The 14,227-nt window shown below is 39.5% G+C and overlaps 1 protein-coding gene and 1 long non-coding RNA gene across 4 annotated transcripts; one reads left to right on the top strand and one right to left on the bottom strand.

Annotated features, from left to right (window-relative positions):
• Positions 1 to 1,799: 1,799 nt before the first annotated feature.
• LOC121901047 (E3 ubiquitin-protein ligase RNF126-like) lies at positions 1,800 to 12,746 on the bottom strand. Of its 2 annotated transcripts, none has more exons than XM_042417680.1 (9): positions 12,384 to 12,746; positions 5,945 to 6,003; positions 5,364 to 5,424; positions 4,617 to 4,852; positions 4,355 to 4,423; positions 4,195 to 4,264; positions 3,932 to 4,025; positions 3,182 to 3,297; positions 1,800 to 3,047 (listed from the first exon to the last, which is right to left on the bottom strand). In XM_042417680.1, the coding sequence occupies exons 3-9, from the start codon at positions 5,406 to 5,408 to the stop codon at positions 2,868 to 2,870; spliced, it is 810 nt and encodes a 269-aa protein (XP_042273614.1). In that variant the 5' UTR covers positions 5,409 to 5,424; positions 5,945 to 6,003; positions 12,384 to 12,746; the 3' UTR covers positions 1,800 to 2,867. The 2 variants fall into 2 exon arrangements, with proteins under 2 accessions (XP_042273614.1, XP_042273613.1); XM_042417679.1 differs by lacking the exon at positions 12,384 to 12,746 and adding an exon at positions 7,501 to 7,756.
• LOC121901048 lies at positions 7,508 to 10,978 on the top strand. 2 transcript variants are annotated; one of them, XR_006097167.1, is made up of 3 exons: positions 7,508 to 7,592; positions 8,034 to 8,062; positions 8,750 to 10,978. It is a non-coding gene; the product is annotated as an uncharacterized LOC121901048 (long non-coding RNA). The 2 variants fall into 2 exon arrangements; XR_006097166.1 differs by lacking the exon at positions 8,750 to 10,978 and having other exon boundaries at positions 8,034 to 8,546.
• Positions 12,747 to 14,227: the final 1,481 nt, after the last annotated feature.

Genomic DNA, 14,227 nt, shown 5'->3' with positions numbered 1-14,227 from the left:
ATATGTTTATGTAATTTAGCAAACCGTAAGCCTGATTCATATTTAAACACGGAGATTTTTTTTTTTTACAAAAACTCAACAAAAAGATAGTACATAAAAAAAGATATTTTTGACAGGCAATGTCTGAGCTTAAGAGGAGCAAAGATTGATTAAATTTAAAATATGAATCATGTCACTATTCAGTAGCACATTTCTAACTACTCAAAATATTTTATATTACACATTCACAAGTCTAACGTGTTATCTCAAGACAGTGTCTGAAGTAAAGTCATCAAGATGTGTATGTCAGAGCAAAAACTCTGCCATTAAGTGCAAGGAACTGTGCAAAATCCAAAGACACAATTATTGGGTAAGAACATGATTCAATTCTAATGTGCTGGATACTTACAGGAGTGTAGGTTCGATCTTTAGGAAACTTAGACAAAAACAAGAAAATACAAACACTTTCTTTACCATGTAATCCACTCTGACCAACCGGGCTAGAAGAAACTCATTCAGAGGGTATAGGACATGACACTTTAACAATTCAAAAAATCCATTCTTTCTTGTAAGGCAACTGATGACCATGGGGATCAAAGCTAGAGTTTGTAAAAAAAAAAAAAGCACATAAAGAGAGACACAACAATTAAAATTTTAGCACAAAATATGCCGATTATAGAAATCTTGCCATGGACCCCCCACAGTCAATAAAATTGAGATTTGTAGAAGGAAACAATGAAAAAAAGCATATAAGACAAATTCTTGACCAGCCAGTCTTCAATCCTGGTGAAATTCTGTGGAATTAATTTGGGATTATTATCTAGATATTCCCAATCAATTTGAACAAGTTTGAGTGAATGTATAAGAAAGAATGGAAGAAAATCCCAAAATGTGTCATGCTGAAGAGAATGAAAAGACAAAAAGAGCTGCCAAGCTATTGAAAATACTTATTCACAATATTAACAATATGGTAGTTCTAGACATTGTATCTGGAGTAACTAAATCTCAAACAGTTTGTCATATTTCAAAGGTTATTCTAAGGGCACAAAAACGTATTGTACAGTTAACCACAATCTTAAAAAAAAAAAAAAAAAAGAAAAGAATCATTGATTTCACATTGTAAAGTCAAACCCAAAGGCACAAGTCCAGTGCATCCATTAGCCTTTGACCTGGACTAATGTTCTGTCCATAACAACAATCCCTTTAGATTGAAGCCCTTTGAATCTAAAGTCAAGGGGAGAAGAGAGGTACAATGTGGAGGAAATACACCCATATGGCCTAACAATGAAAGGAAGCTGCATTTATTGCCTTATTGATAAAATTTGGCAGGCAAGCACCCCATTGAAGGATTTAATATAGACCTGTTTACTATGTGCATTCCTTTGGACCAAGCCCTATTTTGAAAGTACAAAATGATCTCAACATCTTATTATGCATTGAAAACACTTCCAGCAGTGTTTGTTAATGATGTTATTGTTCCCTCAGTGATGCTTGGTTGTTCTAAGAACCTCTAATACATCATTAAGGGTCTGGGACCAGTACAGACCAGTACATCTCATGACTTGCCTGTTTGCCATTAAATGTTTATTTTATTATTTTCGAATCTATTATTTTTTGCTCAATTATAGCACATTAGCTGTACCAATTCATCAAATTTCTTTAATTTCCTGTTTGTTTTGTTTACTGTACTCCCATCTAGTGTTAAACCACAGCAGCACACAACCAGCATAGCAAAAGAAAACTGACTTAGTCCCAGTGGCGGTTTACAAACAGTTAAAACACTTTTGTTCATAGTTACAATCAGTTCATGAAACAAGAGGTCCATTTTGCAGCAGAATGTTTAAAAGTCCATTTTATGAGTTGCTGATATTAAATTCATGACAATTAGCCCTTCAAAGAATAGTATAAATACACACACAATGAAAATGATTTACATGTATTTTGAGTGATAGCACCCAAACATCTTTATTTTAATATTAGTTCTCTTGTTTTTTTGTACATGTTCATACTGCAAATCAATAGTTTTTCAACTGGCAACTTTAGAAAATATTTAATTTACCTTTAAGTTAAAATACACAAATGCACCGAAATGTTTCTAAGTGTATAATGTGAAAAGCTGATCCACATTTTTAGGCTTGCAGGATAAAATATAAAATGCCTTACATGTGTAATTAATTAATGATTATTTATCCACATCATTATCTAAACAACACAAAATTACTGCAATTTGACGCATTATTTCAAGTGCAAACAATGGTACCTGTTATCTGGTCTGGTTATCTTAAAACTGCAAGTGGATCTTGACAATAAAATAATTGCAATTTTGTTGAGAATTAAAGGAATCACATGTAATATCCCTCCAAACCATGAAGAAAATCAAGTGCACACTTAAACAGTGCACTACAGTGCACTTAAGTTCATCTTATCTGTGAGATATGAATGCTACTTATAAAAAGAATAACTGTACATTTCTTTTTTTCTTCATTAGCAAAAAGTGGGTCATTTTAAATCATACAAGTCTGGAGATTTAAAAAAGAAATGAACAGCAACTGTCTTGTTGTCACAAGTCTTCTACCTTTGGATTCCTCTCCTGTATGAGGTGATTCAGGCAGATGAAGCCTTTTCCATGCTTCTCCACATCCTCCCTGTCAGAAGCTGCACTCCAGGCCTCCACCCTTCCTTTGTTCAGATTCCTGATGAAGGTGGGAGCAAGAGGACTGGCAGAAATACATGGATCTCATGTATCACTTACCTCTGAGTGCTCCTGGTCAGATGCACTCAGGTCTCTGCCCTATTTGCTGGGAGACATTGGAGGTCTCTGCTCTGAAGTACAGCAACATAGGAGCTATAGACTCATAGCTCATAGGGTGAGATGGACAAATGTTCTTCTATGAGTTATCAGTGGAGTTCTCATTGCTGGTTGAACTTGAGGACTGAGGGGTAGAGGAAGATGAAGAGGACGAGGAGGAAGAAGAGGAGGAGGTAAAGTTCATCCCTGATAGTTCTGGAGGGTTGGTGGCTGTGTTCTGTCCACTCAAGCTTTTCCTGCACACTGGACACGTGTCATGCTGGAGAAAGAAAAGTGGTAAAAACATTAAGCCGTTTTCATCTCATTGCTGATGCTATTGCCCCACAGGTTTAGCTGACAACTGGTGAATATTTAAGTTGACAGAGAATTATATATACATCTGATTTATAATACCTGTTCCAGCCAGGGTACTATGCAATCATTGTGGAACATGTGATTGCACGGGAGCTGCCTCACGTTTTCTCCAACACTGTAATCTTCTTTACACACTGGACATTCCAATCCTGAAGCTGAAAGACAGAACATGTATACAATACTGATAAAGATGATAATAAATACCAGTATGATCTGTCAACTGGTTCTGGGTGGTTTTTTTACCAATAGTGACCTGACATTAGCTGAAAAGCATGGTCTTCAACAACCAATCAGCCACAGTAAAGCCCAACTTAAAATGAGATGAAATGGCAAACGTTTTATTTTCAGAAAGAGGGATGGAGGATATGCTACTGGTTTGAGTTGTCATTAGTTATATAAAGTGGCAGTTGCATAACCCGCACTCTAAAACCTGATCTGATCTGATGTGATGGGTGTGTTAAGTAACTACGGAAATTATAAATCAAACAGATAAGGATAAATGTCTGAATTTCCAAAAGCAATTTTGTTTTTTTTTACCATTTAGCAGAGGATGATTTCTATAAGACTACAGACTTGTCTGTGTCACCAGAAGAGTATAATGTGAGAAACTGTTAAAATCAAACAGCTGAAACCAACATGTCAGGCAAAATGGTAATTGCATTAAATTATACTGCAATGTAATAAGAGCATACAACCATCTATTTGAAGAAAATTATACTTCTGTCCAAATTTGTAAATAATACAGTATATCTAAGATGTGAGAAGAAAAAAAAAGAATTATTAACTTACCAACATGCTCATCTGTTATTTGTACTGTAGGAAGACTTTTTATTTTATCCCTATCAGCAGGTGGGGGTCCCGTGTTCTCGAACTGGTTTAATAACTAAAGAAGAGGGAAGATACGGATCCAAAAATAAATTTAGAGACATATACAGTATGTTGCATATAATGTACCATATATTTCCTTACACAATATCTAAAATCTTATTAAACACAAGTTAATCATAGCACTATAGTTTAATGTTAACAATAGAAAGGTTAAATAAAAATACCTGTGTTATAATAGCATCTAGTCCATTAGCACCCCACGCATAATCCATAGGATTTGAGTGAAGAACACCCCTTTAAAAAACAATGAAGGATTAGACACCTGAAGAAACAAAGCACATATTGTTGAGGATTTGCTTTCTGGGTTATCATAGCCAGACTCACCATGGTCCAACACCAATATTTGGCATTGCAGTAGGTGCAATTATTCCATTCACTAGCTGCTGAATGATTCTACAAAAGGAAAAACATGCAGCATGATACAGATGTAATGAAGGAGAAAGCAAACTTTGCTGAGTGTATTGAGGGGCTGTTAAGAATGTCAGAAATAAAGCTCAGAGGAAAGAGTGATCAGTGCCAAATGTTATAAATCAACAGAGACTGAGACTGAGACTCAGCAACACAAGTCACAGACTATATTTCTTACCCCTCTAACGTGGGAACTCCCTCATTCCTCCCTGCTTGTCGTCTTGAACCATGACGACTTCTCGGTTGCCTGGCGCCATATCGTTGCCGTGATGCCGTTTCCCTTTCCCGCCGGTTTTCAGCATCACGGTTGTCCTCGGTTCCCAGTCCAGCCCCAAAGTCAAAGCTGTCATCAAAGACACCCAGGGCAAACTGACCATAGCCAGAAGGGAATGTAAACAAGTGCTGGTCTGCATTCTGGAGACAGAAAAGATGTATATAGAGTCTGTATTTGCTGTAATCTTTATGGTAAAAAAGCCTCTACAATAACAAGCTACTACATCAACAACTATTCATGGTCAATATAACACACCTGAAGCATTGAATTTTTTTTCACTGTGACCTCAATGGAAATGTCATACACTTCATGTAGACATGTTTCCCTTTTCACTGATATAACAGTATTATTACAGCCCTGGTATTTTGCGATGAAAAGTCCTCCAATAAACTGACCCCACACTATCCATCAAGCCAAAGCATCTTCGGCAGGACAAAGTCAACTTCCCCCTAATTATTCAATATAATGTTCTGCCTAAAGTGAGGCTGTAGTGGTAAAAGAAGCGCCAAGCACTAAATGACTTCTGTCATGTCCACTTCACTTTTAAATCTGACCAGAGAAGCAAAAATGTCAATGGAAACAGTTTTAGGAAATGTTGACAATAAAAATGCAATGTGATAGAGATGTCTGAGTAAATAATCAGTTAAAAACCTCAAATGGTTGCTGGTTCTGGGGCCCGCTGGAGATGGTAGACATGGAACCATTGTCAGCACTAAACAGGAGATGGATAGTAGATGGAAGTTATGTGTTGACTTAGTAAAGGAACAAGTTATTTCATTGTTTTCATCATTACTAATACATGACGATGTTCTGCTGCTTCCAATTTCCATTTGATCATCTGATTACACATTCATGGAAAATGTTTAGTCCCAATCTAAAACTCTGCTTGGTGAGGTGACTAACACATTGAAAATAGCTGGAAAAATAAGATAAAGAATAGAAAACAGTAATGCAACATTAAAACAAAAAAAGATGTATGCTGCCATCTGACGCAAGAAGAAGAAAAATGTATGGCAGTCAATGCACCAAGTTAATTCATACAAGTCTGACTGAACCTGGAAAAGACCTTTAAATGAGATGAAGGATCATGGGGGGCAATAGGGACTGCTATGGATAGCTTAGCAATGGCATTTATTATCACAAGCAACAAAATTTATCTAAACAACAACAATTGGGGGGCAAATGCTACCTTTCATGAAGTAAACTAAATTTAATATACACTTTATACACACCTTCTCTCCTCCAGCAGCTCCTCAATAAACCCAGACTCACATCTTGGACATGTATACTCCTGTAAACAAACAAAGAAACAAAAAAATCAAGCTGTAGTAGTAACCAGCACATTAGACTCAACCTTAACTGGGGAAGGAATAAAAACAAAGTTAATTTGCAGAATATGAAGTACATTTTTCTCCAACTGTGAAACTAACGTCAGTACTGCAATTACTGTTGTATTAATTACAATTATTATATATGTATAACCCTTTTCATATGTATCAATCTTGCTCTATAAGAAACAGAAAAGCAGTGTTAAGTTTGTGCTAGATTTTGCTGATTAACACAGTTATAGCTGTAACAAACGTGACTAAATACAGATACTGACAAAAGCCTGTAGAGATAATGTGCAAATGGCAACATCAAGCAAAGAAGGAGTGACCGATTGTCCCACTTATTGTGATACTAAAACATTAAATTTCTTGGGAGTCCAAAACTCTGACGATCTTTTCTGATCCCTAAACATCTCTCTCTCAAGGAGTGTCTATAAACAGATGAAACGGTTTCTATGAACACATATATACCTATATGTACTTCACCTGTTTACAGACATTCCTGGTATATCTTTCTGAAGATTGTTGTTTTGGGTGTTATTACACTGAGAGCCACTGAAGTGGAGTCAAATTCCTTGTGCATGTAAACATACTGGGCCAATAAACATGATTCTGATTCTGCTATAAATTGTTTACTGTTATCTTGTGCATAAGTGAATGTTTTTGTCTTTGTGGGTTCTATGTTTTGTTGATTTATACACTCGTCTTAAGAGAAATCATACTTCAATCAACTGTATTTTTTATAGTTGAAATGGCAAATAAACTTGAACTAAAACACAGACTAAAACATTCGCACCCAGATGTATGAGATGTTAATTCGACCACAGCAGCAGCCTGTAGTGGATCTTTGACATTGTGATGGGTACTTTTACAGCTCTATGACAGATCATTCTAGCCTGTGACAGGTATGCCACTTGTGTCAATGACAAAACAAGAAAAGGACGCAATGGCTTTGTTGCTGCTCACCGTCTGGATTATTCACGTAACCTAAGCGACTGACAATACACTAAATCTTAAGGCAGACTAATTTTAATGGCGTCTCACTAATCAAAACAAGTGCTGAAGTCAGTAACTAGACGCGACAGTGTTATGTGTTAAGTTAACGTAACTGCAAGTGGATTTAGCTAACAGACTATGCCTCGTAAAAACAAAGTAATCGAAGAATAACCGCGCCAAACGCTGTAACACATTATAAAAGGAAAGCAGCAGTATTCTGAGCGTAATGACTAAGCATTTTCATCTTTATTACGCTGCTCGATCCAGTATTTAGATAACAAGCTAGCCACCACTAGCTAGCGTTAAAATGATAAACGGGATCTCGTAGGAGCGAGCTAATAGCTGTTAGCATGCTATCAGTTGACCCCGCTGCTACAACGATTTCTATGAATGTAACAACGACACTACCGTGTTTTTTAGTTCTTCAACTGTCCACACCTTTACTTTCTGCCTGTGGTACTTACAGGAAGCCGAGGACTGATCTCTGCTGAGCATCTATGACAGAAGAACCGGCTGGGCCATGGAGGTGCTTCAGCCATCTTTAGCCACTAAAAAGGTAGAGGGGGAGGAAGAGCTACGGAGCACCGCAGAGGACAATGTTAACCTCCCAGAAAATACGACGACCATGTGATTGAAATGACTGTATTGCATAATAGATTGTATTAAAAATGTAGTGTATGAATAGGTAATGTCCATTATAACTACAAGAAGTTTTTTAAAAAAGCAGAATATTAGTGGAAAGCTCATATATAGGCTATCATATCATTAAATACGTTTTAAAGTGGATTATATTGAATTAATGAATTGTTTTACAATACTTTTAAACATAAGGAAACAAAAAACAACTTATTTTATTTTAAATACTAATAATAAACGGAATAATAAACGTCTCTGCACTTGAAAACCACTACCACTATGTGTCTTATAAAATATTACCACATGGGGGTGCTTTTGTGTATCAAGTGTTGACTAACTGTTACTGTATTTCACATTGCAGCCAGGGACTGAGGATACAATACAGCACTGGTAAGTTTTCTTTGGGATTAATGAGCCCTTTAGTCAGGATATTATATGTTAGTTAATGTGTCCTTACTTCATACTCACATACCAATGCAAAAGCCGGAGGGAGCTGTAGAACTGAACTGGTTAATGTTATACCCCCTACAAATGTGTATCATGTATCACCACACTGTGTCTCCACTGAACTCATGTCTTATCCCTGCAGGTTCAGCTCTGTTCACATGAAAGCCAGAGATGTGTTTTTGCAATCTGGCATTGCACTAGATTTATTTTGACACATGTTACTTTTCCACTGGATTCCTGTCAACTACCTCTCAAGCCCAACAGGCCTACTTTAAGTGTTTCAAAGTAGTATGATGTGTAGCATCTGTTTTTGAGAAACATATCTTGTCAAATGTGAATTTGTATTTTGTTGTTGATTTTTTTGACAGCAGTGGTTGGAGCTGAGTGTCAAATCTGAGAAATAAAACAGTAAATAAGTAGCATCTCACATGGGAAAAACATTGTCTCCTTTTATGTGAACAAGTTCTTGTTGGCGACTGTCTGGCAGCCCTGAGATAGCAGCAAAGGTCTCAGAGATCACTTACATAAGAACTGGATGGAGAAAAAAATGATTAATGTAACTTCATTTTCAGGTCTGTTTTTATTTCTGAAGTTGTAAATTAAAATTTCCTCAATATTTTTTTTTCACAGGTATCCTTAATGTGATAAACATAACAGCGGATTGATGGCTATGTCGTGTCGCACAAGTCTGGAGTACCTATCTCTTTTGCTTGGCACCACATACTGAAAGTATGTAGGAGTTCCCTTCCGACTGCCCATCAGCCAATCACATCTCTCAAGCCGTCTGGCCTGATTTTTATGTATATATGTCCAGTTACATGCTCTTGAGGAGAGTGGATGTGGATGCAAGCAACTCCTACTGGAGGCCCACAGTTTTGAAAGGAAAACAGTGAAGCTATAGCCTGTATCCAATATCATACAGCCAACACACTCCTCCCTATAAGCTCAGTCTTATAAACAAAATCTTTTCTCTCACTTGTTCTCATGGCCTAATAATAAAACAACTGCAAATTTCTAACAGTAAAACAACTGATTCATTTCCCAACCTGGAGCACATTACATAGATAAGATTAGTTATAACAAGATCGGATGTTTCCACACAGCAAAGCTCACAATGTAACCTAGTTAGGTCCTAATGTCCTCTAGCCCGGTGTTGTGTCTGATCTGGCCATGTGGGAGCAGGAAAGACACGGCTGTCCCATGGGCTGAGATTAGAGAGGGTCTGATAGCACCGAGGTTTGCTATGTCTGCCTGGCTGAGGTAAGCTATTGTCTCTCTGCGCCCAGTGCGTCACCACCATCCCAGTCGAATGCTCATTGTAGCAATCCAATCTGGGGAGTGAGTGACTGCGGGTCAGAGACAGGTCATGTGAGCAGCAGAAAACAACTCTTCCAAACCGAGGGACCTTCCCCATTATGTAGGCTAGTTTTAGGCCACTTCGAATCTGGATTTGGGATACACTGACCAAAAAAAACATTACACTGCTTTTGAGGTAGTATAAATATATTAAATTGTTTCTTGCTACCATGTGGATGAAAACTGAATATGTGCCATAAAACACTGCAAGGGGTGGAAGTGACTAAGTGTATTTCTTCCTGTTACTTTAATTAAGTAGCTTTGCACATGCATGTATGTGCACACATACATCTAAATACTTAGACAATAGAATATTTGTTGCTTTCCCGGGCCTAGTTTTTACAGCATAATTTCTATTACACTCTAAGAGGCAATAAAAGGTTGCAGCCAAGGCAGCAGACAGATATGCTGCAAGGGACACTGCTGCTTTTGTCACTCCATAGAGTTTTTCCAGACACTCCAGCCGGGATTGCCCCACACAGTCCCTCTGGGGCCCTGAATCACACTCACATACACACATAAACACACACATGAACACACTCAGAAACACACACACCCACACACTCAGCAATAACAGCCGCCTGCTGGAACTTCCTGGGCCTCTTAGTCATGCGTCACTTGTTTTCAGTCCCACCCATCGAAGACTCTCTCTCCCTCCAGACACACTCTGTCTGCCTGAGGCCATGTGTCACAAGAGCTGTACATCAGAAACACACACCCACACATACACACACCATAAGAATCCCGGACAAACAGCAAGAAGGCTGAAAAGATCAACATTAGTGATGGGGGGGGGGAAATTCTTAAAAAAATAAACGTAACAACGTTGTCAACATGTATATACTCTGGAATCACAGCAGGTACTCTTCTGTTCTGTACAGTGTTTTTCCGCTCGGCTTGTGATCGGGCGCTGTGTTCCAGAACAAAATCCCTCGGTACTACATTGGTACATAAGTGTTTGGGATTACATCACTGAACAGCTAACAAAATATAGATGTTGCTGGAGGAACATATGTGTACAATTAGCAGCTTAGGTTCAACCGTCCTTGTTGTAGTGGAGTGTTTGTGGTCACTCACTGCAGATGTTCTGTGTAATACTTTAGCAGAGGCTGACTCTATCTGTTTTTATTGACCCATTCTTTGATTAGATTGTGGAAGTCTGTCCTGGTCATGAGCAGTGCAGTTTTTTGTACTTTGCACTCCATCACTGTCTCTTTGTGTTTACTGAAGTGTTACAGGGTGATTTTTAGTGCTAAACACATTTTAACCTCACTAGCAGTATGGATCTAGGGATGGCAATGTCAGTTTGACAGTTCACCACTTTGGCCCAGACTAAAATATCTCAGCAACTATTGGATGAATTGCAACAAAATTGTATACAGACATTCATGGTCCTCATAGGATGATACCCGGACTTTACCTCTTGCCCCATCATGAGATTGACATTTGTAGTTTTGAGTGAAATGTCTCATTTAGATGGATTTATGTCCCCCTCAGGATGATTTGTAACAACTTTGGTGATCTCCTGACTTTTCATCTGGAGCCATCATCAGGTTTATGACTAAATACCTGCAAAACTAAAGACATTAACATCAGCCTCAGCTGTACTTTGTGTTTAGTGCTAATTAGCAATGTTAGCTTGCTAATACATTAAACTAAGATGGTGAACATGGTAAACCTGCTAAACATCAGCAAGACAACATTGTCATTGTGCGCATGTACTAAAGACTCACATATGAAAAAAAATTCAGAGTTGGCGGATACAGTCTAACTAACCAACAATCAATCACCAAACAAAATGATGGAATGCACTAGAAAACACAAGTACATACTACACAAGACACAAAAGATAGCGTGTTAGAAGGACACAGCAAGTGTTATCTAATCTATGCAGATGATCCTATCCAGCACCACCAACCACAAACTTCAGGAGAAAAAAACTCCCAATAAAATGTGTATGCAGAAAAAGAACAAAACCTATAGCATTTCAACAAGAAAATTCCCAAGCAGGTGGCTGAGTGTGAAATAAGGACAAAAAAGGACAATAACAAAATGTGAGTATGAGAAGAGGATTGTGCAGAGTGGAGTGGAGAGTTTGGAGTAATGTTTTTGGCATGCATTGTATATTTGTCTGTGTGTTAATGTGTGTCTGTGTTTGTATTTATATGAGAGTGCGGTTGTGGATATGTCTGTAATCCCTCTGTGCGTGGGTTTCCAGACTGTGGTTGTTAGAAGATTTTCCATGCATACAACAATATTTGTGACTGTGTGCATGTTTATGTATTTGCTTACACAGTTGTCTCGTAGCATCCGCAGTCCATACCGAGCAACACTGGAGCTAATAAAGCTATGCATGGCTTAAGTTCCCATTGGTTAGTACACCTGGTACAACAGTACAACAGAATGGGGATTGCGTCCTAGTGAGACCTACCTTAAGAACCTTTCTCAAAACGCCTGTCAAGGCCAACAAGACTGTCCCAGGCAGAAGGAGTCCTGTCTTCTCCTGGGGCTACAAATAACCCTACACAGTCTGTAGGGTCTAAACTGCACTTTACCTTGTATAACTTGACTTTCATAGGACCCTTGCTAGTGATTTAACTGCCTGCTTGGAGGAGAGCTAGCTCCCTACCTAAGGCATCACTACTAAGGCTCTCTACACAGCGCTTGTTTAGCCCGCTACCTAGCGTCTTTGCCGCGTTCAGCCCCGCTAACATGCACCTTTCCACTTTCCACACCTGTTTAGCAAGCTAACAGTTTGTTTAGCAAGCTAATTTGCCAAGTGCAATGACACCTGACAAAAAGAAAAGCTCTTCCAGTGGGTCTACCAAAGCTAGCAAAGCTGTGAAGACAAAAAAAACGTCTGTGCCCCAGTGTTTGCAGGTTTTCTCTTCCCGAGACAGATACCTACGATGCCTGCCTGGTGTGTCTTGGCATCCTAGAAAGATGTGGGGCGTTCCTGTTGAGGGTGCTGGGAAACTCAGCTGGACACAGAGATCCCCTTTTGTCTGAAGCCATCGAGTCCTCCATGGAGTTTGAGCCTGAAGGCAGGAACTTTGATGAGGCAGTAGGACAGGGCGATCACATGGATGATATCCTCCCTACAACTGAATACATGTACATGGGTATGGAAGAGGATCCAGTCGATTTAACCATCTCCATCAACAATGTTGATAGCTCGTTGTGCTGTCTAAGGATGAGCTGAAGTACCATGGTTGGCTTCACCTCCTCACCAACAGCTAACTTGGCTCACAGGCTCGCAGTGGTGAGACACAAAATTACCTGTTTTCTACCACACACAGGGGCTGACTGCTCACATGCTTAACACAGCCTCAATGCTGCAGGCTTATCAAGCGGAGACGCTGTGGTATCTTCTTCCTGACAAATAAGGAGAATTCTGGCAAGCTGCTGGATGAAGCACGCAGGATGGCAAACTTTATCCTCCCACTCTACAGCGCAGCAGACATGGCTGGATGGTGGTCACCCAGCCTCACCTGTGGTTGACACTCATGGAGTTACATTCCATTTGAATGCACCATTCCTCTGAAGTCGGATTTTCGACTTGGAAAGTCAGAAGAACCTCACCAACCCTGACCTCAAAATCCAAGATGGCTGCTCCGTGCATCAACAGTGTGAAAGCTGTGTTAATACACTGTTTATTAGCACTTCTGTCCTATTTTGTCTCATTAAACCAATCGTACACACAGTGCTGTCCAACTTCATCAGTGGACATGTTGCTATGGTGTTTGTATGTGCAAAATACCATGTAATGTGTTATCAACTGGTTTTGCTAACAATGGCTAACAATGACTAACCTGGCTAGAACTGACTTTCTGGCTTATTGTACGGGAACACGGTCAACTTGGGTGTGACGTCATTCCCAGCTCCGACTTTGACCTCAAATGAAACGCAGCAGAAAAAGCAGGAGGAAGTGCTGTGTCTGAGTATACCCAGGTGTTGTTACACACAAACGAAGCCTTCCATCAGCCAGACAGAAACCTCTTGCAGTGGATCATGGGAAATGTAATTTAGGACTACAGGCTCTAATTCAGGAAGTGTCCCCCACTATTTAGAGGCATTGCAATGGCAATGCATTCTCACTTTTAAATATGTAGACGATATGGCCCTGGTGGCCCAGTTGAGGGATGAGAACTCCCTGTCTGCATACTGTGAGCAAGTAGAGACCCTGATGTTCTGGAAAGAGGAGAGCTCCCTGGAGCTCAACATCTCCAAGACAAAGGAGCTGTTCTGTGTGGGAAGGCGAACATCTGATTCCTCCCACCCTTTCTTTGAATTCCTGAGGCTGAATGGGCAGGCAGTGGAGCAGGTAGGGGCCTTCAGGTACCTGGGCACGGAGATAGCCTTCTGTCTTTCTCCCAACACACTGACGCCTGTTCTTTTGGAGGAAACTCAGAAGCTTTCATGTCATGAAGGACATTTTAACAGCTGTGTACAAATCACTCATTGAATCTGTACTCACTTTCAACATCACATCCTGGTTCAACTCCATCTCTGTGCAGAATAAATCAAAGCTCCACTGGATCATTAACCAAGCAAGTAAAATAACCAGCACCAAACATCCAGCACCAAACAGCATCCAAACTCAATTATCAGTACTCTATACCCGAGCAGCTGAAAGAATAGCTAACCTCATTACAAAGGATCCCACTCACCCCCTACACAAGTCTTTCCAGCTACTACCATCAGACCGCCGCTATAAAGTCCCCCTGGCCAAAATAAACACTTACCAGAACA

The sequence above is a fragment of the Thunnus maccoyii genome, chromosome 7 (assembly GCF_910596095.1).
Source record: "Thunnus maccoyii chromosome 7, fThuMac1.1, whole genome shotgun sequence".
Taxonomy (NCBI): domain Eukaryota; kingdom Metazoa; phylum Chordata; class Actinopteri; order Scombriformes; family Scombridae; genus Thunnus; species Thunnus maccoyii.
Note: the sequence above shows the minus strand (reverse complement) of the source record. Positions and strands in the feature narration are given on the sequence as shown.